We start from the raw sequence: 27,569 nt of genomic DNA on the forward strand, positions 1-27,569 counted from the left end.
CATCAGATCAGCAAATGCCTTACAGGGGTTAGGAAGTTGTGCAAAAAGGGCACTATTCATTGATTTTGACAACTAATACAAGATCAAAACCATAGTTTTACTCAAAATATCAATAATGAAAGATTCTTCATTCCAGTATCTAAAATGTTTGTTCCCTCGTCAGGTAACTTTTCAGTTTGAAAAAAAAAATTATACAAGCAGTTTTCTGTAAGTATTTTTCAGAATTATAGTTTTCCAACAAAGTTCCTATTTACATTAACACTTCACCTCATCTCCTTTATTATAAACATATTTGCAAATGATTTCAGTGTCTGAGAGCACCATAGGTTTATATTAGGGAATCCATTCCCGGACGGGTTTATCCATTCCCGGGAATTCGGGAATCCCACATTTCATTCCTTGGAATCTCGAGGATGACACAGTGCACAGGCATCTCACATGTGAACGGTTTTAGAATGACCGACACTTATTTTTAATAAAACTACTGCAATATGTTGACACAAATAAAAGACTAACCTTATCTACAAGCAGTTCATGCTGTCATATAAGTACATGTATCTTTAGTTGTGGTGATAAGAGCGTAGAAAGCACAACGTCCTCACAGGTGTCGCAGTGGTAGTGCTGCTGCTTTGCAGTGAGACTGTGGAAGATTGTGGGTTCACTCCCCAGTTCCTCCCTGTGTGGATAGCGCTTCGAGTACAGAGAAAAGCACTATATAAATGTAATGAATTATTATTATTAACATGTCCAGCGTGCAGTCATCCAGGCAAGAGCGCACCTTCGTGCAGAAGTACGCCAGCCACTGAGAAAGCACGCTCTGCCTCCACTGAAGTAGGCGGCACAGTCATCAGATACCGATACACTTGTTCTAAACAACACCCGCGCTCGCTGTTGCTCTGAAACACCGCCATTTCAGCTTTTACTGATGCATCCAGTTTCTTGTCATCATTCTGTGATGGCAAGTTTCTTGGCACAGATAATGCGGATGCAACAGACTGACACATTGCAATTTCAACTTGCTGTTCAAAGCTGTTGTCTGATGAAGTGCAAGCTGCTGCAATGGCGCCACCTTAATTATTTTCAACTATAACTCTGTTATTTCTTGATCGATTTTTACACTTTTACACGCTATATATGCAAGCTTGGCCGTTCCTGTTTTCCCAGGAATTACAGCAGTTCCGGGAATGAAAAATGTCCGGGAATGGATTCCCTAGTTTATATACAAGTCTTAATCAAGCTAGCACCAATAACAGAACCATCTGTTTCAGATGAAGAATTTGTCTCAAGTTGTTTCAGGTATTTCTAGTAAGCTAATTAGTAACACGTTTCACCTCAGAATATTGAAGATGCCACCACAATGTTCTCCTTCTGTCTGTGTGGGTTTTTCTCGGAGTATTCTGCTCTCCCTGCCAAATCCGAAAGACGAAATCAACCGATGACTCTAAATTGGCCCAATGTGAGCAAATGTGGCTTTGCACAGGAGCGATAGTCCCCTGACTGTTCTTACCTTGCATATAAAATTGCTGCCACTGGCCCTGGGTTTCATGACCCTAAAATTGGACAATCGGTAAAACAGACGGATGGATGGAGATGGATATAAAAAAAATCCTCCTTACTGTAGCCTAGCCAGACTGTCATATGACTACCCATTGAACTTAATCCACATTGTTCCAGGTTTTTCATATTTCAGCTGTGACTACCTTCAATGTTTTTCCATGAATTGGAATGAAATCTACAAAAGCTTCCTCGACTTCTTATTGTGTCAACAGACCTCACAATCTACAACATCTAATTCATATGGAAATTGGTTTTAGACACATCAGACACTGAAATCCTTCAGCTGTAAGCACGATGACAGTCCTGTGTAGCTCATGATAAATATGGTAAAGAAATGGGTAATGTAGAAACGGCTGAGAGAACGTTTGGATTTAGTTCATCAGTTTTGCAAAAACATTAATTGAAATTCTCAGTATTTTATGATTCTCAAATCACCTCAAAAATGAGAAATTATTTTAGTGAGGCATCAGTCCAGCTTCAGTAACACCTGCTAGAATCTGAACAGCTTTAGAAATGGCACCTATAGACAATCTTGAATGAGCCTGTCGTTTCCTAGAACCATTCTCTAGTCTTCTCCCTTGTTAGAAAGCTGAGCGATACATCGAGCCCTCCATGACTCCTATGTCTAGATCTAGTATGGTCTAATATGAAAAGAATGAGAATGAAAATATTTGAACAGAATCAAATAAATAGTTCTTGGGAAAAGCAGCACTTCCTAGTATGCTGCAACCTTTCACCACTTTACAGCTACATTTCCCCTTAAAAGTAAACAACAATGATCAACTGTTTATATCAAATGGAAATGTTCCAACACTATGAAAATAGCAAAAACACTCCAAATAAGTCAGAAATCTCTGGGCTGTTATTTCTTCAAAGAGTCTCCTGGTGGACTTTGACGAGCACAGGTCAATGGACCGGATTATTTCATTGCCAGTTCCTGAGTTGCTGTCATTACTTGCATTTTCAGATGTCTGGCTTTACTGCTGTCCTTCTGTTTCCTGCAGAAATACGCTACGGTGCCATATTCTATCAAGCTTATTGTCATAAACTGTTAAATAACTTAAATGCTCCATTAAAAGTGTAATTTTTTGCTGTACAGCATGACTTCTAACTCCCAGTTCACCATTTGTTACTCTCTGGTACAACAGATTAATTACTTCTGTTTTCAAGAGCTAACAGATAATCTCTTCCTGCTTTACCAAAACACTTCTTAAAATCTTTGGATGTTGCTAGCATTCTTTGCTCTTTGCTCCTCGTTTTTTAAACTGGGCAATACATGGGTGTTAGGCACAAACAGAAGAAAACATAAAGTAATGAACATTAAATCACAAACCAACTGAACAATACAAATGACAGAACATTTAAGTGACTGGATGAATTTATAAATGAATATTCCAAGGTCCCCGGTTGGATATAAATACAGATGGATATTTTTTTCTGTTGAAATCTTTAAAACCATTACATAAAAAGAAAAAAAAAACAGAAGCTTTGATTTTAAATCATGCGTTAATAAAAAAAAAAAAAAAACTTGCATTAAGATCTGTGTCAGTCTTGTGGTCGTGTCAAATGAGAACAGTACATCACCAGAGGGCAGCATAATCCACAGAATTTATAACATTAACGAGACAACATATTGTGAGAGTGTGTTCAGCTATGAAGACATCCCTGGAAAAAATGTGTGGTTGGAAATTGTAATGGAGACCAGCCCCCAAAAAGAAAAAAAAAAAAAACAAAACACTGGCAATGGAAAAGCATTCTGCATACCAGTGGGGGAACATCTTCATATTCCTAGGAAGGCTTACCCAGAAATAAAATCTTGAGAAACGCCAAATGCTAAGGTGAGATGGATTTAGGAAAGGGTTGAGAATCAAGAGAGACAGCAGGCAGTATGGGAACTGATCTGGACACCTAACCCTAGAAGATAAAGAGTTACTAAGGGATGCAGGGGCAGGCAATTGAGGTCACTAGAGAGTAAGAGAGTTCTAGCCTGGTGTCCTGTTGGTTAAACAATCTGCCTGTAACACATTTAACATAAGAGACAATGCACACAGAGCAGGTGCATCTCGCCACTAATGTGTAGTACAGTAGATGCCACGCTGTGTTGCATGTTTTAAATGATGTGAGACTGGGGTCACTTCAAAAATTTTTGACCAAACCCTTACATGAAATGCTGTACTTTCTTTAGCTCCTACCTAATGAATTTTGTGCCATCAGAATTATTAAAAGTATAAACAGTTTATGCAGACTCTCACTAAACAATTCAACTTCTTTTTTGCGGAGTGGTTTCTGGGATTGTGTTCCACCAAGGCCTTCAAAATTTTTTATCTAATTCATAAGGTTGCATCTCTAAAGGGTGCTTGACATTAATTCTCCTTGTCAATTTTTTTTTTTTTGTTGATGATCAGTCAGTCACACTTTCAACACAAGCCTTGTGTAATGAATATTAATTCAGACTCACTATTATAGCAATAATGTATTAGACAGGTATGGCTCTTGGAGAACTACTGTAATATTGTCGGTGTCTTCACAGATGTGCCCCATGAAGTAGGCATTGAGTACCTGGCTCACCTGTCTGCTATTTTTCTTTTTCAATTCTTTTGCTAGCAATGTGTCCAGTTACACCTGCTCAAGTTATCCATCCATCTATTCATTTACTAAATTCCCTTGATTCCAAGGTCAAGGTTGTGCACAGCAGAGTTTCCTGGCTTTGTTCCAGCAGCTTTCTGAAGTCAATGCATTCATGATCATACATAGCAAATTCAGGGGAGAGTCAAGGGGACCACAGCCTATTAAGAGCAAGGTATAAATAAATAAACTCTGTATAGGGTGCCAGTCCAAGTCAAGGTTTTAATGTACCTGGTATTTTAAGAGGCTCTGCTCTGTCCTATCCCAAGCTCTTAATGCTCATTGCAACGTATTCCTAGTTTTTCGCCCCTTACTGTATTAGAAAAGCTTTATCTTTGCCTACTTTCCTTTTGCTTCTATTTGGCCCAACTCGAGCAGTGACAGTACTCCTGCCTTTTTCTTTGAGCTACTACCTTGCCATCGTTGATCTCCTTTAACTCACAGGGTTGGAAGTTCTTAGGATAAAAATGTCATCATTGTCACGTGTACCGCGTAAAGTGAAATACAGAAAATTCCTTTGTGGTCATGAAAAGCCCAAAACTTAACCAAATGTTAAATGGGAACACAGAAGTCAAGATCTGGCATGATTAACTTACAGTAACATCACATCTAATGTACTAACGATATGAGACAGCGTTGTATAATCTCTATATACAGTAAATACACATTCACTGTATTTTATGGCAATCAAGTACTAGATAACAAACAAAATTGAAACTATGGGTATTGTATCTTGACAGCATTTCTCTGACTAACTACAACCTTTCCTCGCCTTATGTCTCCTAAAGCTGAAATGACTAACTTAATATGGCAAACAATACAACATTTTAAAAGCAAGAACACTAAAATCAAATGTACTTATCAATACAGCAAAGCAAATACTTAAGAGTTGCTACCTCAATCAGAAGTCATGCACATCTTTGCTCTTTCTCTCTGTCCTTTTGTGTGAGTGACAGATAATGGAAATTTTGTTTTTCTTATTTAACAAGTAGGAAAATTTGCAATGGAATCACAAACACTATTTTATTTCATTACCACTTTCAAACCTTTTTCAAACACGGTAGCACTGAGGTAGAGGAACCGATTCAAGGACACACCACAAGAAGTGAAGAAGTGTGGTACAGTTATTTTCACTGTCTCCATTTCTCTCTGTAGAATGGAGAAAAACAGCCTGGAAGAAGAGAATTGGCGTCACTACCACCCACCTCCAGCTCTGACCCTACTGATTAGAAAAATAAGAGAGCCCTGTCACATTAACTGGGTGTCATTTGACCTGCAGATCTCATAGAGGAAACATCAGCCCTACTATGGCTGTTTTGAGCTTGGCAATTTTGCCAAACTTGGTTTTCTCACCTTCAATTTTTTCATTAGCGAGAATGAGCAATAGTGATAATCAATCACTTACAAACCAAAACTTACGAGACCTGCTCCTCTGCTAAAATCCATTGTCAGATTAAATGGGGTCACCCTGCTTGAACTCCATCTCTTTTCATGATATTTTTTCTGTGTTATTTACACCTGTCATACATCATTAGATAATTTGTGGAACTCCCATTAAGAATAAGTGCTGTTTTAAAAAGTTGATACTGTAACAGTATGAATCAAAATCAAAATGCAAAACATATCAAGGCTTAATAGTCTCTCACCCTCGAGGGTAGCGGTCCAGTTCATTTAGCACTGTGTGGTCGCAATACTCGAACACTAAGTGGAGTTTCCTCTTCCGACGAAAAACCTCAATCAGATTTACCAAGTTAGGGTGCTTCAGTTGCTGAAAAGAAAAAAATAAAACAACAAAAATAAGAGAAAAAAGATAAAATCAGATGGCAGGATAGACATCAAGAGGACAATATGAAAAAAGAATGTGCAAACTGAATGAGAAAGAATGGGGAGCTCAGTGGGGAAGAAAAGGACAAAAGCAGAATCCTTCATATGACCTGTGAGACTCCGTTCTTAGCTCCCATTTATCTTTAACGAAACGTCACCGATATCTTTTAATCCACTGTTCTTTTGGACTTACGACGCTCTTCTGTATTTACTTTTATACAGTTACCCATATTTACACTCCTTTACCTTTACAATCTGTTTTAGATTGAATACAAAGATTGCATTTGTCAGTGTCATACTTTATGTGACTCAAATTTGGTTTCTGTATTGATATTTATTGTCATGTGACAATTTAATGTAGTGTAATTGAGACTATATTCCCACAAAGACTCATAACCGCACTGCCCTCACACAAATAGTTTTTTCCATTGAAGTAACCCTGAAGAATAAAGGTGGCCAGCTCAGCTATGGTGAGGGCAGAAGACTTTATGACAGAGACTTGCTTAGGGATTCTGGTAAATACTCAGGATGTCCTAAGCAAACCTGGCGTGTCCAGCCTGGAATCTGCTGTGTTCATTTTGCTCGCTGAATATTTAGAACTTCTGCAGCGATTTCCCACATGCTGTATGAGTGTAGCTTGCAATTACCACTAGCCACAGGGAGGCAAATGTGGTGTATGGTTTGAACAAAACAAAGTCTGCAAGTACTGCTGAATGCTTTTGTATTCACTGATTATATAGTGAATTATTTTTGATGATAACAGGAGTTCAAAAGTGTTCTATGCCTGAAACTTCAACTTTCAAGAGTGGCAAAAGTCAGTAGCATGTCGATTGAACATTTCGAACAATCTAGATGAGAACAGGCTATTTGGGCCCAACAAAGTTCGCCATTCCTATCCACTTAATTCTTTTGAAATAACATCAAGTCGTGTTTTGAAGGTCTCTAAAGTCCTAGTGTCTACCACACTACTTGGTAGCTTATTCCACATGTCTAATTCCCTTCATAATTTTAAACGCTTCCATCATGCCGCTTCTTAATCTCCTTTTGCTTAAACTGAAAAGGTTTGGCTCTTTTAATCTTTTCTCGTAACTCATTCTCTGGACTGGATTGGACAATCCTGTAAATGAAAAAGACATTTTTAAAATAATGGCATATACTGTAGCTCTCAATAACCAAAAATTAGATAGGCAGGTTCAGAAAATTGATGGATGGAAATCTTATTATCCATCAGCTACACTTGCTATTTGCTTCTCTGATTCACTGGGGAACAATTTTGAACAAATTTTTTGTTGACTTCAATTTTTAAGCTTATTTACACTAAAATAGGTATGCGGATTCTGAAAGTGCAGTTAGTTGTCTTCTATTATGTCAGGTTTTTTCTCTACCGCTTATATTAGTGCGATTATTGTAGCGTGGATTTGTATAGATTATTCATTTACACGCAAGACAGTGTGGTCAGAGGTTGAGCGCTGCTCTACGTAGTGAATAAGCAAAATCTATTTTTCTACATACACACGTATTTCCTTTCTTTCAGATCATGTCTGGCTCTGATGTTTCTTGTCGTAAGTGCCTAAACAACCCTGATTCATTTTGTTATATCTGTGGCAGTTTCACCATTCCCAAAGGGTGAACATCAGCACATTTGTAGAGCAAGCCTATTTGGCATATTTCAAAGTTAAACTTGGTGATCAAGAGAAGTCTTGGGCCCCTCATAAGGTGTGCAAACAGTGTATTGAGGGTTTACGGATGTGGACAAAGGGAACATGTGATAAGATGCCACTTGGTATACCTATGATTTGGCGAGAGCCAGGAGATCATTTAGTGACTGTTACTTTTGTATAGTGAAAACGTCAGGATACAACAAGAAAAATAAATGTAACATATAGTATCCTAGTCTAGCATCGGCTATATGCCCAGTAGCTCATTATGATGAAATCCCAGTGCCGGTTTTCGTTACACTACCCTCTTTTGAAGAACATGATTATGGTGATGATCTAGGTGACAACAATGATGAAGAGTTTGAAATTGAAGAGGACTCTGTTCATAAGGGATTTGATCAGCATGAGTTGAGTGATTTGGCACGTGATTTGGGATTATCGAAGAAGGCTTCAGAACTCCTAGCATCAAGACTGTGAGAAAAACTTACTTGAAAAAGGAACGAAGGTATCGTACTTTCATACCAGAGAAATTGCATTTCTGCAGTACTTTAGAACTGACAGTGGCTTTGTGTATTGCCATAACATACCTGGTTTAATGGAGGAATTGGGAATTCCAATCTATAACTCAACTGAATGGCGACTATTCATCAGTAGCTCAAAGCAGAGCTTAAAGTGTGTCCTCCTTCACAATGGCAGTATATTTGGGTCAGTCCCAATTGGCCATTCAGTTTCTCTTTGTGAAGAATAAGCAGACATAAAGAGAGTCATTGAGTTGTTGCAATACTGTATCACCAACACAATTGGGTCATCTGCGTTGACCTTAAAATGGTATGCTTCCTTCTTGGTCAGCAACGTGGATACACCAAGTATCCCTGTTATCTGTGCATGTGGCACAGCAGAGCTCGTGAGAGGCATTGGGTAGTAAGGAATTGGCCTCCAAGATCTGCCCTAAAACCAGGTGATCCAAACATTCTGCATGAGCCACTTATTGATAGAAAGAATATTATATTCCCGCCTCTGCACATGAAACTGAGTCTGATGAAGCAGTTCGTTAAAGCTTTGCCAACTGAAGGAGACTGTTTCAAGTACCTCATTTTGGCATTTCCTAGCCTGTCATTTGAAATAATAAAGGCCCGTGTGTTTGATGGTCCACAGATTCGGCAGTTCATCAAAGATGAACATTTCACCAGGACAATGTCAGGAGTCGAAAAGAATGCTTGGTTATCATTCAAAGCCATTGGCAAGGACAAACCTCCTTCCCCTTCAGAGAGGTGACATTCCACATCCCAAGAGCTAGCTTCTTAGCCAAGGATCAGACTGCCAAGGTCCCTGCCTTCGGCCACCACCCAACTCACACTGCACCCGACCTCCTTGGCCCCCTCTCATAGGTGGTGAGCCCATGGGAAGGGGGACCCACGTTGCTTCTTCGGGCTGTGCCTGGCCGAGCCCCATGGGTGCCGGCCCGGCCACCAGGCACTCGCCATTGAGCCCCACCTCCAGGCCTGGCTCTAGAGGGGGGCCCCGGTGACCCGCGTCCGGGCAAGGGAAAACGCCGTCCAAAGTTTTCTTTCATCATAGGAGGTTTGGTTTGGTTTCAATATGAGCATCAAGGTGCATTTTCTGCACAGCCATCTTTCTAGCTTCCCAGAAAACCTTGGTGCAGATAGTGATGAGCAAGGTGAACGATTCCACCAAGATTTGAAGATCATGGAAGGACGGTATCAGGTCAGATGGGATGTACATATGATGGCTGACTATTGTTGGAGCATCCGGCCAGATTGTCCTAACACTGAACACTCCAGGAAAAGCTAGAAGCGTAAATTTTTACCTTAACCGCTTACCCGATTAATTTTCAAATGTTTTACTGTAAAAAAATGTCATAGAGTAACAATAAATCCTTTGTATGAACAAAAGAAATTTAAATAAACAGTACATTCAAGTTATTATTTCATTATTTTTTCATTGTATGTAAAATTTGTGTTTTTTGACAAAAATGAAGGGTACCCTGTATCGTAAAAACTGGATGCGATAGCAAAAAAAACTGGGGTCATTTCTGGATTTACCACCCAAAAATTAGTAAAAACAAGTGTAACATCTAACTCAACAAAAAATGTGTTCCCCAGTGTGATGTTCCACTATGTCTAGCAACTTTTTTCCTTCCACATTCCAAAACATGTGAAAGTTAGTTTAATTGAAAACTCTAACTTGGCCCTGCATGAGAACGAATGTAGGGGTATACATGAGTGAGCCTGGCCATTGCCGTTTCCAACGTTGAGTCTAGTGCTGCTGGGACAGGTTTGGACCCCAAAGCACTTGCATACAAAAAGTCATAAAAGACAAAGAATATCTTATAAATATCCCTTTATTCTGAAAGGTATCAGAGAGACTGTGCAATTTCAATAAGATGACAGTGTAAATCGCACTGCCACTCGAGGGAGCAATGACTTGACTTGAGCTAGCTGATTTTAACACCAATCAAATAGACATGTCCATGTAGTTTAGTAGAAACCAAGAGAACAGGCATGAAATCAGGGCATCTTTATTGAAAAAAAACAAAACAAAAATACATCAATCACTTGAACTAAAGATTTACTTTGTTCTGAATCAGAGGATGTTCTGTTAGTTCGCTTCAATTTCCAGTTAGTTTGGTTGTGTTTCTCACTGCAAACTTTCAAGTGATCTAAACAGATTAATAAACATCCCATGGGCGTGTTGTGGACTTTCCGGGAAAAATCATCATGATGGTTTGAGAACAGCAGCCATTATACGTACATGACCTACATTTTATTTAACTCAAATCACATGTCTGCTGTCTTAACACTTGTAAACTTTTGTTAATAATATTCATTTTGGAATGCTTGATTAAGCTTTACCACATATATCAAAGTTATTGTGTGTGTCGAGAGTACACGCCACTTGCATGCATCACTTTCGTGGTATAAAATTTGGGGGTTTGATTGTCAGGCTCGCAAGGCACTGCTATTCGTTTCTAGACACATCTGCATGTGTTTTGATCGACCCAATCACAAGGGAATTTATACCTTTATTTATTTAACACATTCAACTCTTGCCCGATTGTGCATGAGAGGTTGTGAAACCTGAATCAGGTACTGTGGATGCTATGGATTTTGTGTTACATTTGTACCTAGGTGCATATGTAATTTTTTTTACCTTTTTTACTGCTACACGTTACCATTTGACTCATTACACTGTGAATGACATTTCCTACAGCAGACATTTAGTCTGCCTACCACAGCAAGCATAATTCCATATATTATGTAGTTTAGTTTATTTCTATCTCAGGTCACATTTATACCTCATGCGAACTGCTCCAGGGTTTGGTTGGTAATGCAGTTAGACCTCCCTTTCCAATGGGTCTCAGTCCAGTTGCTTTGTTTCAAACCAGAGTGCGATTGGTGCGATCACATCTACATAAGGGAACAAGACTTTTTTTGGAAAACTACACCAATGTTTGGAAAAAAAAAAAATGGCCCAAACAAACTAGCTGTGAAAATTACTTTTTTGTTACTCATTTGTTCCAAAAACAAGAAAGAACACTCCACAATCTCTGTTTTAGTTAGTATAACTCTAATATTATGGATGTATTATGGATATTAGTGCTTCTCTAGTATTTAAAAGGAATGAACCCCTGATGTACACATGTTTGATTACTTACAAGATACCTCCAAACTCTCAGCACTAGCATCTAACCTCCTTAAGTTTATGATTTGAAATGTATCCTGGCAGTCTAATGTTGCCATATTGAAGAAACCAAAAATTGATGGGGCACCAGTGTATTAGATGGGGTTATGGATACTCAAATGAGTTTTCTAAATGTGGAGAACCACATCCCAAATAGAAATTTTCAATATTTCTCTACTAACCCAAAACTTAGGACATGAGGAATCTACTCTTGTTTTATAATCAAATACTCAGAAGTTTCTTAACCTGCAGTCAAGATGCAGCTCAGATGAGACTCGAATATAGGGCTGATAACATGGACTTCTCCTATTTTCAAACAACACAAAGAACTTACTCCAATCTAGACATATACTGTAGATGAACACATAAGACTCCATTCAGCTGTTTTTTATTACTACATGTCAAGATGGAGTTACAATCTTCTCAAACTGAAATTGTTCTTCCTAATACAGAACAAAATGACCTTATGTATGCAGATTTTAGAGTAATACATGTAGCTAAAAACAAACTGTAGTCACACTAACAAAATATCACTTTGGGCTCTGGTTTTGAAAAACAGCTGCCTATTAAAAGAATAGAAACAGCTAGAGTATAAACTGTAAATCTGGGAGATAATGTATTTAAGCCTCCATACTTGTAGTTCATAGTAGAATATTTTATACCACAATAAAAACATTGACCAAAGCATTTTACCCAGGCAATCAACCAGAAAAGGCACCATTCCTAAACATCTCTTACCAGTCTAGAGTAAAGGTTACCATTTCTGTGTCCTGTACAGCAAAGGCAAAAACAGGTGTTGAATATTTATGAGTTTTATGTTTCAAACTTTCGGTCTGAGGTGTAAGTGGAGATAGTGTTACACAAACAAGCTGAAAAAAATTTTTTTCCTGTGCAAGTTGCTGATGAGGTGGAGTCTGGAGTGGACATTTAATAGGGGAAGGGAATGGGCCTTTGATTGGCATGGCATCCTCTCTGCACGAGATACTCAATTTGGACTTTGATAGGAGCAGGCTGTAATAAAATGAAACCACAACAACAGTAACTTATCTGATGCTTACATCAGTAACATACACAAAGTGCAACTTCATACCACAGGCTATTAATTAGAACAGTAAGGTGATCTAAATGTTTATGACTACAGAGCATAGAAATAATCTCACTTACTAACAGGGTCTTCGATGCAAACACAGTTGTGCAAATTGAACTTATCATAATAGAATGCTGTGAAAAAACATTTTCTCAATCTTTCTGCCTTATTGTATATTTTGCACAGTAAACTTTATCAAATCTTCAACTGAGACCTAGAATCAAATAAAGTGGAACTGCAATTTTCATAATCAGATATTTGTTGCATCTATACATCTACAGGAATGCCCTCTAAAACTCTTGGGCTAATCTTCCATGAGCTGTCCACACTAGTCCCAGTTGTCACTGGAGTGACCTGTTAATAGGGGAAAGCAACACTCAACAACCCTGTTCACCATAACACGTAGCAGAGTCATACAAAATGCAACAAGTGTCCTTGTCTGACTGGGAACTTCTTTTATATTATTAAATGCCCCCCATCCTTTGCCCTTTTCTTATTTTGCACCCACAAGAACAATCAGCTCCAAAGCAAAATCTTAGAAGAATTTAAGAAACTGGTCAAACAAGAGGAGACCATTTAGTCCATCAAGCTTGTTTGTTTAGCTAATAGCTAAGCTGTCCCAGTATCTCATCCTGATCCTCCTTAAAGGTTTCTGCTTCAACTCCATGGCTCAGTAGTTTGTTCCTGATTCCTAAAGCTTTTTGAGTAAAAGAGGCTTCCTGGCTTCAGTAGTAAACACCCCCCCCCCCCCCACTTTATTTCCACTGGTGTCCTTTAGGCCAGTGTTTCCCAACCTCGGTCCTGGGGGCACACTGTGGCTGCAGGTTTTTGTTCCTAATCCTAAAATTCCTAATCCGTGACAACACCTGATAGCACTGATCTCATTTAATTAGCTGGTATTATTTTTCTTTTATTCTACATTCAGAAAAGCACAGCAGCATGATTTTTACATTTGTAAGACATTAGAAATATTTCTGCTTTCTATAGATTTAAATGCCTTACTCTCTTTTGTTGATTTCATTCTATTTTGCCCTTTCTCTGTTCAGTTTTTCTCCCTTCGTTGTATCTTATTAACTCTTTCAGGGCTGATGTCGACTTTTGTCCAAAGGAGGAGTTGACGATGGTAAATCGACTGTAAACTATGACAAAACCAACTGTTATGGTTTTGCTGGACTCTCGTTGCTAGAATTAAAGTTGTAGCTTCATTGGTTTGACCGAGAATTACTGAGCTTGTGTGACTAGCAAGGCGCAAGCAACAGTAAAAATGGCAGTGACATCTAGCGAGAGATCAAAGTGAATGCATAAAGCAAACTACTGTGTGGATGATGTTTGGCCTATTATCTCTGAAGTGGACTATGACTTATAAGACTCTGATTTTGAAACAAGTGATCAAAAACTAATGTGAGCTTCCAGCTTCAGTTGACTGGTCTCCAGCTAATCATGGTGCTGACCGGGTTCATGTAGCTGATATGCCTATGGTAATGTTTGCCAGGGAGGAGTGCCACTTAACAATGATAAGAGGTAGAAACCGTGACCGCTGCTGCCTCAGCCATGTGAAGATAGCTTGACAGCAAGCCTGCTACACATTCTTGTCAAACTGGCTGCCACAGCATGCAGCAGCAGACATTTTATGTTGATTTCTGTGTGAATCCATTGCTTTTCAGAAACTGTTTTTTGGAAAAAATATTCAGCCCTCAAAGAGTTAATGACAACTAACAATGAGCAGAGCAGACACGCTGGCAAACAACACTGAATAATCAAAGGCTGCAAGTACTTTAGTGTCAGACCCACTAATTACTAAATAATGGATTAATTAAACAATTAGAACACCTAGAAAAGTAGAATGAAAATCAAGATGAAAATATTGTTAAAAAGAAATAAATACATTATTCCCATATAACTAACTATACATATATATTTTACCAAACTTATTTTTCTAATTTCTATACTGTTCCCAAAACACAGAACTTGGGAAATAACACATCACTTAATTAGCCCAGGAGTCCAATTAAAAACAAGCTGTTTGGAACAAAAACCTGCAGCCACAATGTGCCCCCAGGACCGAGGTTGGGAAACACTGCTCCAGTAAATAATTTGCTATTAAATTGAAAGAATTCTATGGAGGATTTTGAAGACCTGGATTAGGTCCCTGCTGCATGCGCTCTACCAACCCTTGCCAGTGTTTCTACTACCTCCTTGCCCTCTTTTGCCTACAAAACCAATCTCCACATTGCACCCCTTCAAAATATTTTTTGTATACAGTGCCTTTTTGTCTTGTTAATTCTTAAACTATGAGAAAACACAACAAAAAACAGCTAGACATATTTTTATTTCCTTACATTTGAAAATTTTGGGTAATTAGGCCAATTCATTTATAGTATACCAGAGAAAACAAAGACCATGTCCTTTATTGCACCAACACTGCTAAGATAGGGAGCTGGATTGATAAAGGACAGATGAATGAATGGAAGTGTACAGCCTTCTATTCATGTAAATGGAACTGCTTTATATATGCATTTATTGAAGTAAATTTAATGATACTGCCTCATGAAGTCTGATCAGCATATGAAAATGTGTGTGACAAATCAAGGTGTTGATGCCTCAGTAAACTACTTGATATACTTTTGGAATTATAACACGTCTTTTTTTACATATATAATTTCTATCATTATTGCAATGATGTCAGTTTGTTTCTTGGCTTTGCTGTGGTCACCGTCATTAAGTGTCAATGCTTGCACCATTGTGGCCATGTTGTTTATTGCTGCTACGCTGGTTCCTGGTAATGTGACAAGTATTGGATCAGTGCTAAAATTTTGAATTGATACCAGCTTCTGGTCCTTGGGATCAGTACCAAAACAATGCAAAAGCAAACACCTCTCTAAATCCCCCTGTCTCATTCCTCACAGGTGGCGCAGTGGTAGTGCTGCTGCTTTGCAGTAAGGAGACTGTGGAAGATTGTGGGTTCGCTTCCCGGTTCCTCCCTGTGTGGATAGCGCTTTGAGTACTGAGAAAAGCGCTATATAAATGTAATGAATTATTATTATTATTATTATTATTCCAGCCACCCCTGTGCACTGCACAATCATGAGCTTCCCTGTTACACCACATAAATGCAAGCCTCTTTGCCCAGCCGCACTCCGCAGGTCACCATTTCAATTTCCAATTGCATTGAAAAGCATAGGGGGAATCCTGGAGCTAGACGGAACCTCCAGTTTGTCCAAAGTGTGTGTGGACTGGTCCCTGTGGAGTCTACAGCACTTCAAGATCCTAGAATCCTAACTAGGAAAAGAAAATCCGAGCACATTTCTCCAGTTTTGATGTCACTACACTGGTTACCTGTGTCATTCAGGATTGACTTTAAAATTCTGCTTATGGTTTATAAAGCCTTAGATAATCTCGCCCCATCTTATATATCAGAATGTCTGACATCTTATATTCCGAATCGTAACCTTAGATCCTCAAATGAGTGTCTCCTTAGAATTCCAAGAGCAAAACTTAAAAGAAGTGGTGAGGCGGCCTTCTGCTGTTATGCACCTAAAATCTGGAATAGCTTACCAATAGGAATTCGCCAGGCTAATACAGTGGAGCACTTTAAAAAACTGCTGAAAACACATTATTTTAACATGGCCTTGTCATAACTTCACTGTAATTTAATCCTGATACTTTGTATATCCAGTTCATTATAATAACTATTCATGGTGGCTCTAAAATCCGTACTAACCCCTACACTCTCTTCCATTTCTTTTTCTGGTTTCTGTGCACCACCATCTACTCAAAGCACTGTGATGTTCCAACATTGATGGATTAAAAGCCAGAAGTCTGCATGACCATCATCATCAAGTCCTTCCGTGAGAATCTTAAACACAAAGAGGACTATTTCATTTTTGTTAGGTAGAATGCCCAGAGGGGACTGGGCGGTCTCGTGGCCTGGAACCCCTGCAGATTTTATTTTTTTTCTCCAGCTGTCTGGAGTTTTTTTTTGTTTTTTCTGTCCTCCCTGGCCATCGGACCTTACTCTTATTCTATGTTAACTAATGTTGTCTTATTTTAATTTCTTACTTTGTCTTTTATTTTTCTTTTCTTCATTATGTAAAGCACTTTGAGCTACTTTTTTGTATGAAAATGTGCGATTTAAATAAATGTTGTTGTTCAAGGGGAAGGGGTGGGGTGAGTGAGTTTAGGGTCCCTGTGGACTCTCCAGCATGTTGAGGAACAGAAGAACGAAGTGCTGAGTACAAGGTCTTTTAGAGCTGCCATTTACGTCTGGTACCATTTAGTACAGGTATACCACCCAACCCTTTATCATCACACCCTCACCTAGTTTAGATAGCAGTACACATTTTCTGATATCCAAGTGATTGGATTTTCTTCAACTACTACAACTTCTACCAGTTAGGATGAGGACAACATCTTACATATTGACTACGGTTTTGGGTTTGTGACTTTGACGGTCAGTTCTGTCGGCTTCTTTAGTCCCCTGAACGCTCTACTAAATCAGACTTTTTTCCTACTCCAATTAGCCTTATCTCCTTTTATGTTTCCATCTCTAATGCCTCTGCACATGCCTTCTTTTTGAAGGTGTCCATAAGAATATGTAAAGGCTTTTACAAAAAATATATATCCATGGGCAGTGAGATACATGATACACAGCAGAATCTCATACTAATATTTTAAGTAAAAAGTTCATTTTAGTCACTTGCTTGCTACTGCTAAGGCAATGGCACCTGATCCATACCTCAATCAACCATTCAGCCTGTGAGATAGAGTGGCCTTTCAAGACAGCAATATATCAGCTGTTCCTTACTGATTTGGGTGAATTAGTCTCTGCACAAATTAAATCTATATTTTGGAGTGATATAGCAATTCAATATTCAAGTCACTCTATAGCAGCTTCAATGAACTGCACTACTCCTGTGAAGAACTCCACCTCTTCAAACATGTATATTTCATTGTGGGCAGGCGTGAAATCACTCAAGCAATTTCCCACAAGGACGCCAACTCAGAGTGGTACACACCCCCACACATGCAGGCTTTTTGTTTATATTGGATTACAGCATCTCCCTCCGAGGCAAGCTACCACACGTTAAAACAAACAGACCTGGCCAAACAAGAAGAAACAGGCTTGGCGTCTCCATGGTCAACTAGTTGTGTGTGCGCCTTGTTTACAAGTGGAAGACAGAAAACTTGAAAAGCTAGGGTGGTGCTGTTCGGGGTTCCTTTTTCTGCCAGTCATCTAATAAACATGGCTGCACTTCAATGCTCGTTCCTCCTTTTGTTTGCTTCTCAAGTCTTGGGCAATTTAATAAAGTTAGTCTGCACGCTTCTTCCTGATGAGACTGTCACAACAGCCCCTAAAGACCTTTTAAACCACGGAAAACCTCACCCTCTCTGGAATTAAATAATTACTGTCACTCTCAAATCAGAAGTAGCAGTGCTAACTTCCACACAGACCCTGAACTTACCAGTTTAAATGCACGGTATCAGATCAGCTGTTCTGACCTTTAGGAGTCTACACAGAGCACAGAGATTTAAGAGACCACTTGACGCTTTCAGATAAGAACATTATTTCCTTGAAATGTAGCTCAGCATCCCAGTATACAAGGAGATCAGTCAGCCGACCCCAGGCATGCACACCAGTGCTGCCAGTCATTCAATTGTAGAATATGAACCTCAAATGGTTACAATACAAGAAACGGGGTCCAGGAATTCACTAATGATTTACACTCATCTCCTGGATGTGCACATGTCAGACTAGCGGTGATGAACGTCCTTGAAGGGATGGCCCAGCCAGCTCATCTGTGACCTATAGAGCCACGCACACACAGACGCTGGGCTGTATAAAGTTACAGTCCGTCAGTGCTTTAGGGGAACCTCTAATCAGATGTGACTACTCTAGCAAAGCAGACGACAAAAAACACACGGCAATCTCTGAGATGTCACGTTAGTGTGACAGGGAACTGAAATCATGACAATGTCCCCTAAAGACAGGCTTAACATGTGACGTTCTGGGCAGTATCTGTCAGCAATTCAGAGTGGGGGAACAGACGTGTACTAATGTGTTATAAACAAATCAAATCATAATTCAAACTTATATTTCAAGTTTCGTCTTACTGTTGTGTTTGATGACATCATTAATGTACATGCATGTGACCAAGAAGTGACATAAAGTATACAGATCTGCCATCCCCTTAAACTTACCGTGAAAACTTTGAATTGGAAATCCTGGTATTCAAAATCCTTGCTAGAAACCTGCACCACAATTTTGTTAATTGAAAAGATTTGGGTTATATTTCAGGACCACCTCACATACAAGAATACGGCTTATTCGATCTCTAACCTCTGCCACCCAGCATGTTGAGGAACAGAAGAACGAAGTACTGAGTACAAGGTCTTTTAAAGCTGCCATTTACTTCTGGTACCATTCAGTACTGGTATACCACCCAACCCTAAATGTGACAGTTTATCATCACACCCTCACCTAGTTAAGATAGCAGTGCACATTTTCTGATATCCAAGGGATTGGATTTTCTTTATCAACCACAACTTCTACCAGTTAGGATGAGGACAACATCTTACATGGGTGGAGTGGTGGCTCTGAGGCTAAGGATCTGCGCTGGTATCCCGAAGGTTGCCGGTTCGAATCCCCGTCACTGCCAAAAGAGATCCTGCTCTGCTGGGCCCTTGAGCAAGGCCCTTAACCTATAATTGCTCCAGGGGCGCTGTACAATGGCTGACCCTGCGCTCTGACCCCAAGGGGTATGCGAAAACTACCAAATTCCTAATACAAGAAATTGTATAAGGCAAAATAAAGAACAAAAAAAAAAAAAAAAAATATTGACTACGGTTTTGGGTTTGTGTTTGTGACTTTGACGGTCAGTTCTGTCGGTTACTTGAGTCCCCTGCCCGCTCTACTAAATCAGACTTTTTTCCTACTCCTATTAGCATTATCTCCTTTTATTGTTCCATCTCTAATGCTTCTGCACATGCCTTCTTTTTTAAGGTGTCTCACATACGAGAATACAGTACAGCATATTAGAGCTCTAACCTCTGCCACCCACAATGTTATTTCTGAGATGTTGTTAATACCATCAAGGAAGAACTTTCAAAAATATGTTTGCATTTGGCAGTCCAACACATTGTATTTCCTTTTCTACTAATTCACAACACATGACTTGCCAAGAGCTGTGACAGCAGGGTCCCCAAGAACCATCCCTAGTATGAGATTGGGAGTCATAATTTCTGAAAATTACTCAAGAGCTGCTGTATACGGTACGGTGCACAGTATGCCAAGCAAATAGTATTTGACAAAAAATGATTAATCCAACAGTGCCAGGAAAGTGCAGAAAGTCCTCACACACACAATCACAAAACCACAGTGCCTAGTCCTCTCTTCTAACAAGGCTAGCAACTGACAGTTACGCACCACCATGAAAGGCCCACAATCGCCAAGGCAGAGAGGCATCCAATCTGTTTTATGAGTCTCGATGTCATGTCTTTCAAAGAAAATTATTTTATTAAATAGTAAATCTGACATCTCTGAGCTCCAGCTGAAAATAAGGGGAACCAGAAAGCATTTCTTCACACAGAAGAGTGGTAATCTAGAACAAACTGCAGTGTCATGTAGGTAAAGCAGATACAGTGCATCAGTGCAAGGCCATCTTTAACAAGTGCATGGATGTAGACAGCTAATAGCCAGATAAGCCTGATTAATTAGGTTACCCTGTTTTCTACTTAAATCAGCTGGAACATTTCGTGAACCTTTCAAGATAAGAGTTTTAGGATCCCACAGAGAAAGAGAGAAAAAAAAATGGCAATCATAATGCAAATTTAAGCCCAAACTGCAATTTTTACATTAGTCCGTCTATTTATTTATCCACCTATTAGCACTTGCTTGTCCAGTTCAAGGTCCTTGTGGAGAGTATTGAGTCTGTCAGACAAGCAAACATGCAATCTCCACAAAGACAACACACCATGGATGGTCAAATGCATTCCATGACACCGAGTGCCAACTGTCAACACTAATGAATGTGCTGCCATTCTTCCTCTGCAGCTTCTACAACGTCCTCCAAATAATGACCACAGATGACTCTTTCAGGAATGGAAAAAAAAAAATACACTTGCACTTTAGTGAGATGGAAGACACAATATAACTGAAACATCGCAACAAAGTGAGAAACTCTGCTACCACAAACAGTCAAAATAAAAGCAAGACTGGAGGGAAGTATGTGGGAGATTTCAAAGGAAATAGCCCCAGGAAATAATAAAAACACAGTAATTAATACCCTGGACAATGAGGGGAGAGACAGGAATCTCAACTGAAAAAAAAAGAAATAGACATACAGAGAAAGTATAGCTACTAGTCACAAGCTGAAAACACTGGAGGTATTGGTTAAATCTCTAAAACTTACAGTTGCATTTGCTGTTAGTTTGTTTCTTTACTCTCCATTTTAAATTCAACTAAATGAAGACAAAAATAATGCAATGTGTGGACGGATGGATGGACAGAGGGAGGTTCTTCTCCAATTCCATATCTCAGGCTGACAACACAATCAGCTCCCAGAAACTCTAAGAAGGTCAGCAGTGTGTTTGAAAAACTCACTACAGGCTGGGATCAAAGCAGCTGATTCAATGTAATCACTTAACATATGGTTAACTGACATTTCCTCTAGTAAATATTGAATGACTGTACAGTGCAAGCAGAAAAGAGTGTACACATGACACAGAAAAAGACAAATGTGTGAGTGCAAAGTAAAATATGCAGGCTGCTACATGCTCAAACTGAATTTCAAAGAACCTGCTCAAGAAAGGTTATCCTCTTCAACACAGTATTTACCCTGGCATTATAAACGGTTTATTCTTTACACTATATACAGTATTCATCAAATTTCACACAATAAAGTGTTGCCTTAACAAAGAAAAAAACAAAGACAGGAGTAGTTGAGTCGGCTATGCATGCTATGAGTAGTGAATACAAAATGCGTGTATACTTAAAAATACTGTAACTAAAATGTACAAAAATGTACAGCACTTCACAGACCTGATTGGCATCGATTATGCATTCATTCCTATCACCTTTAGCTTCGCCGGCCAACACATTCTGTAACAGCACATGCCCCCATTTTTCTACCTACTGTACATTTTAGTAATGCAACTAAATTACTGGGAATTTGTTTATTTGTTTTTTTGGGAAACGACTTAACTGCATAACTAATAGAAAGCAGTTAGACATTTTACCACGGATCTGAAATGCACTTATAGTGTTATACACAAGTTAAACTTCAAATCTCTTTTTTTGAAAAATGCAAGGCCATGTATTTAAGTTATACTTGCATTATTTTTATTACATTAAGTGAATATAGTTATAATAGTTCTAAACACTTCTGTATTAAAAGTTTAATAAAATTGCTTTACATTTTTGCGTGAAGAGAAGAAAATGTCATAACACAGAAAGTACCTTCAGCATCCTGATCTCCCTCAAAGCAATCTTTTTAATAACCGGGTCGTCTTCGGATTCTACAAACTTCTTGATTGCTACAATCTGGCCAGTATCCTTGTTTCGACACTTAAACACCACTCCATAGGAACCCTCTCCAATTTTGCCAATCTTCTCATACTTCTCCATGGCTTAACAGGATGAAGAACTACTTGTCAGTGTCAGTAAAAAACCCACTTCACTGTTGGCGGAGAAAATACTTGAAGCTCTCCAAGCAAAACAGTCTGCTTCTCATGGGCACTACACTCCGTCTTTGTTGGAGAAGGGCCTGGCTGGGCTCACAAGCAGCACACTTGATCTGGAGGCTTTCCTGTAGAAACATGCACAAACAAAAAATGTAATTATTATACACATAAAGTTCAAATGATGAATTGTATTATATTGTTTATAAGAACTACAGTATCAGTTTTATTCATGCTTATGTTTTCAGTAAAAGATTAACAACAATAAGCTAATAAGCAACATCAGTACTGAAAGCATACAAGATCAAATTCACTACACAAGAAACGGTATATAATCCATCGATTCATCCATTTTCTTAACCAGTTTATCAGGGCAGGGTTATGGGGAAGCGGTTCACAATCTAATCTAATATATAATATGAACAACACTGCTGTCTAAACTCCAGTTCAGAGAGACTGAGGAGGAGCTTTTTCCCCCACAGTCCTTATGCATCTTGAATTGTCCAGAACTACACTGTGCCATATTTTGTTAACTCTTACATTGTTATTTAGCATTTATCAAATACTTAAAATTCTATGAAGGATTTCTGATTTTTATAGTCATTTATTATTGTTATTATCCTTTTATATTCTTTTTAAAGGCAGATTCACTGGAGTTGAGAAACTAAGCATTTAACAACATATTGTACTGTAAGTATAATTTGTATGTGACAAATATATAATAATATCCATTCATCTTCTTAAACCGCTTATCTTGGGCAAAGTCTCAGCAATCACTGTCTGCAAGGGAGGAATACCACTTGGACAGGATGCCAGTTCATTTCAGGGATAATATAATATTAGTATAGTACAATATATTTGACTCTGCTTTGGACTTGGTCGATTCAAAACAATGACTTATAGTAAACTCTCTTAGCCTGCTTTTTTCCATTGCAAGATCCCACAGGAACAGCGGTGGGCTAACCCTGCAGTCTCCCTTGATGGGACACCATTCCACTGCAACAGACTCAAGAAAAGTCTAATAGCACATTAAAATACCATGAATGCACAAATGGAAGAGATTAAGTTTGAGCTGAATAATTGTGTAATATGTTTATGTTGTTGCATAACAAGAGATAATTTAAAATAAGTGCCTGCTTAAATATGTGTGGTATTAAAATAAAGGTGTAAAGATAAAATGTACATGAAATCTGCTGTATTTTGTAAAATTTTAAATTCAAGCAGTTACATTACACATACAGTATATAAGTTGATTCCCTAAAAAATCATCATGCATGATAATTAAAAATAATCATCTCAATATCCTAAATAAAATACATGTAAATAATATTCTTATTAAAATACTACAATAATAAAAAATACACTGTCCCTTTGTTATAACTGATTAAAGTAACGTATACATTTATCAGTAAGTTTTCTAATCCATTCACCCATTAATTTAATAATCTGCATTATGAGACTTTAGTTTTTTTCCCAAAAATGACAAAAAATGTATTATAAATCATCACACATAAGAATTAATTAACTGTAAGCCTGGAAAAATGTGGTCATTCCCACTGATAAAAAAAAAGAAATTCAGATAGATAGATAGAATCTTTATTTGTCCCCAGAGGGAAATTGTTTTTTACAAAAGCTCAATAAAAAAAATACAAAACAATATTAGGATAAAGGGAAAATTTGAAAAAGAAAAACTAAGAAAGCTATTCCGCGTTTGAAGTAAACGAGACCTATAACTTTATCCGTAAATACTGTAAAGGAAAAGTTACAGATATCCAATTAATACAAATACCGTATAAACTAAACCACGAACCCCTGCTTTTGTACAAATTAATGTGTTTCGCGTGTAGTTTTTCCTGCCCGTGTTTGCGGTGCTCTGTTATCTTTCTGATGACACACAAGCCAACTTGCGGGTTTAACAAAGCATCGCTCCAGCTGTAGTTCGGGGGTCTTGACACTAAAGGACGTTTCACCTGCAGTAGCGGCATACACACTGGAATGTCAGACCAGGCCATCACAGAAGGTTCTGCTTACAAGTAAAAGCACTCGAAATGTATAAAGTTATGTCAACACGGCGTGTGTTTTATGGTCCTCGTTATCCTCAAACCCGTCCCAGCGCCTCTCGGTTTTCTACCTCGGTTATCCTCGTGTCAGTTTAACTCGCTTCGGGCAGTTCCTCGTAATATTGCTCCTGTTAGACTAAAATTTAACTCTTTGTTACAGCACCTTGTGGATGCATTCTCTGTAAGATGACACTATCTAGAAAAAATAAATCTGACTAAGTGGAGAGTTCAATTCGGCAGTGAAAGCACGGAGTTGTTGTTTCAAGTTGGTTATACTAATTGAAAATGTGCCATTTGATTCCTATAACGTCTCTAGAAGGGACATCCACAATAAACCTTTACTGTTGTACAAGCCCTAACTAGTAAGTTGTCCGATGGGGGCAGCGCTGTCCAGCTCGGAGCTGCTACACTTTCATGCCCCCTGGACTCCCCGCATCCCCGCTGCGGACAGATGGGCGGTCAGGGCAGACTTGAGACGCGGCGTTCAAAAGTGAAAATGCCGCCCTGGGCACCAAGCACACGCCTCTCTCTCTCTCTCTCTCTATTCACATATGAGCCGAAAGTGACGAGAGATGTAATCCTTTGCAGCTCTAACATAATAACTATTGTTTTACAACTCCAAAAGCCTTTCGTCTGTACTCAGTTTTACACATAACCCGTTATTCGTGAATACCCGACTAGCATTTAACCGTCAAACTTTGAAATGCAAACGTACTCACAAATTACTGCGCGGCCGCTGATGTTTTTGGTCAGTTTAAAGCGACTTGTTTTTTGCGCGGTGCCGCTGGAACGAAGATTGAATGAGCACCGTTATGTTTGCTAGTTTATGTTATTTGTAATGCACATGTTGTGCGCGTTCGTTGGCTAAGAGCAGCCCACTCCACCGATGCGTGAGGCGCGCGCACCTCCGTTCCAGTCACCTTCGGGTGCTCGCGCTCTCATTTCGGCGTGCTTTCTTTCATTCCATCTTCGCAGATATACCTCGGATCAGAAGGTAGATGAAAAGAAGAATTAACAGCAAAGCTGGCCCACAGAAAAGACAGAGAATGGATGCAGGTACCCAGAACTCCTCCGCGGCAGATCCTCCACCCCGACACCAAGAGCCGCCACAGGAAGCTTGGCACTCGCTTCGCGGAACAAACGGGTGAGGCGCCCCGGGTTCAGGACTCAGATCGTGTCTAGTGCTACGGTGGGTCTCCAAACAAAACGTGCGTTAGTCTTCCGCCGCCGCCGCCGTGAATGCATACGTCTGTAAATAACTATCGGAGTGAGGAGAGCAGTGACTGCCGCCTCTCCTTGTCCGGCCCCCAAAGGACTAGCCGCACAATTAGCCCCTCCTCGGACGTATCTACACCTGCGACGAACCGCTCGTCGAATGTCCATGACTCCCTTGGCTGTGTGCCCAGCTCCTTTTAACAGGGTCTCGACACTAATTACTACTTTCATTCCGAGTGTGCCACGACGGGCAACTGGATCGAAAAATCAAGGAAACGTAGACCCTCCAAAGCGCCGAACAATTGGACATCTTTACAGTGCAGTCGGACTGCTGAGAATATTAAGGGATATGAGGGGCGCAATCGTATATTATAGTTAGGTAAATAGACAGAGCCATGAAAGACACTATATGACACTGAGATGTAGCTATGAAAGAAACTAGACAGGGTACATAGATATGAATGGTACTATAAGATAGTTATGAAAGTGGTTATTATAGTGCCTTATATATATATATACATATGAGGGGCGTTCAAATATAAACAGAATTTATGAGCTACGCTTTATTTATTGAATATAATGAAACGACTTACACATTATTTTTCTGAGTACTCTCCTGACACTGCAATACACTTGTTCCAGTGCTCAGGAAGCTCCTAAATCCCAGAAGAGCTGAAGTCTTGTGACTTCATGTTGACCCATGTCAGTAACCTCCTCATTCGACTTTAAAAATTCCTTAAGTGGACCAAAGAGATGACAGTCCCTCTCTGAATGACTTGCACCAATCATACCCTCTAGACTGAGATGGAGAGAGACACTCATCCCCAAAGTCTCGAATAAACCTGGGATGGAATGACTCCTTCATATGTCAAAAAACTGAATAATAACGTGCTGCACACCACTGTGTATCTCCTGCTCTGACATGTTGAATACAACGGACAGGAAGGGGGGAAAGAGCAGCTAGCACTACTAACAACAAGTTCAAAGATGCAAGCGTTTGTCGAATGAGTCATGTCTACCTTGCACTATAAGAACGGAGTATGAAAATTCTCTCTCTATATTTATTACAAATCTCACCTCTCCCTACAGTTATTCATATTATTATTTAACATCTATTATACACTGTGAGACATTTCACAATGAACAGGTAACTGAAGCCTATGGTGTTTCTAACATCGGTATTCTCATCTTGCCTCCAATTATTATTTTTCTTTTCCAAAGGTGCATATACACATTTCTGGTTCATAATACTTTGGTGTGATTTACAGCCGTAAAATCCATCCATCCATCCATTTTCCAACCCGCTGAATCCGAACACATGGTCACGGGGGTCTGCCGGAGCCAATCCCAGCCAACACAGGGCACAAGGCAGGGAACCAATCCCGGGCAGGGTGCCAACCCACCGCAGTACACACACAAACACACCCACACACCAAGCACACACTAGGGCCAATTTAGAATCGCCAATCCACCTAACCTGCATGTCTTTGGACTGTGGGAGGAAACCGGAGCGCCCGGAGGAAACCCACGCAGACACGGGGAGAACATGCAAACTCCACGCAGGGAGGACCCGGGAAGCGAACCCAGGTACCCAGGTCTCCCAACTGCGAGGCAGCAGCGCTACCCACTGCGCCACCGTGCCGCCAGCCATAAAATACATTTTGAAAAACAGCTGGCTATAAAAACGTTTACAAGCTACTGACTTAGTGAGGTGGTCAAACCTCAGTAAATGCCAGTCTTTTATTAATGTTATTTCAGTTCATCTAATATCCTTAACATTTTCATTAAAAAGAACCTGTTTTCGGATGTCTGCTGTCAAAAGTTCTATTACTTCTAATGCAGTGCCAGTGTTATTTTGCACCCTAGGCCAAGCTTATCAGTACACCAACCGACTGTTCTGTAACTAACATTTGCAAGTGGCACAACCCCTCCCCCCCCACTAATGATCCGTGCCCACGTTCACCTTAATGGTGGCTCCAGCCCTGTTCAAATGTCAACTACACGTGTAGTTTGGATAGGGGTGGCCAAACCTTTTCATGAAGTGTAGATCTCTGAGCTACACTACGACTGCTTACATACACAATGAGGCAGGTCCACAGAGACCGAGCAAGGACCCACCCAGCCACCCAAACTGATAGTGTGTTATTAATGCACTGTAAATACACT

The 27,569-nt window shown here is 39.5% G+C and overlaps 1 protein-coding gene across 4 annotated transcripts in view; it reads right to left on the bottom strand.

Moving 5' to 3' along the window:
• Positions 1–25,525, bottom strand: part of cdkl1 (cyclin-dependent kinase-like 1 (CDC2-related kinase)) — a 58,696-nt gene extending 33,171 nt beyond the window's left edge. The window contains exons 1-3 of one of the 4 annotated variants that reach the window (XM_028821792.2): positions 25,249–25,525; positions 21,908–22,256; positions 5,829–5,950 (exon numbers count right to left, since the gene is read on the bottom strand). In XM_028821792.2, coding sequence (XP_028677625.1) covers positions 5,829–5,950; positions 21,908–22,075 — 290 coding nt within the window. In that variant the 5' untranslated portion in view covers positions 22,076–22,256; positions 25,249–25,525. The other 3 variants (XM_028821793.2, XM_051919946.1, XM_028821794.2) reach the window with 3 other exon arrangements.
• Positions 25,526–27,569: the final 2,044 nt, after the last annotated feature.

This window comes from Erpetoichthys calabaricus, chromosome 16 (genome assembly GCF_900747795.2).
Source record: "Erpetoichthys calabaricus chromosome 16, fErpCal1.3, whole genome shotgun sequence".
NCBI lineage: Eukaryota > Metazoa > Chordata > Cladistia > Polypteriformes > Polypteridae > Erpetoichthys > Erpetoichthys calabaricus.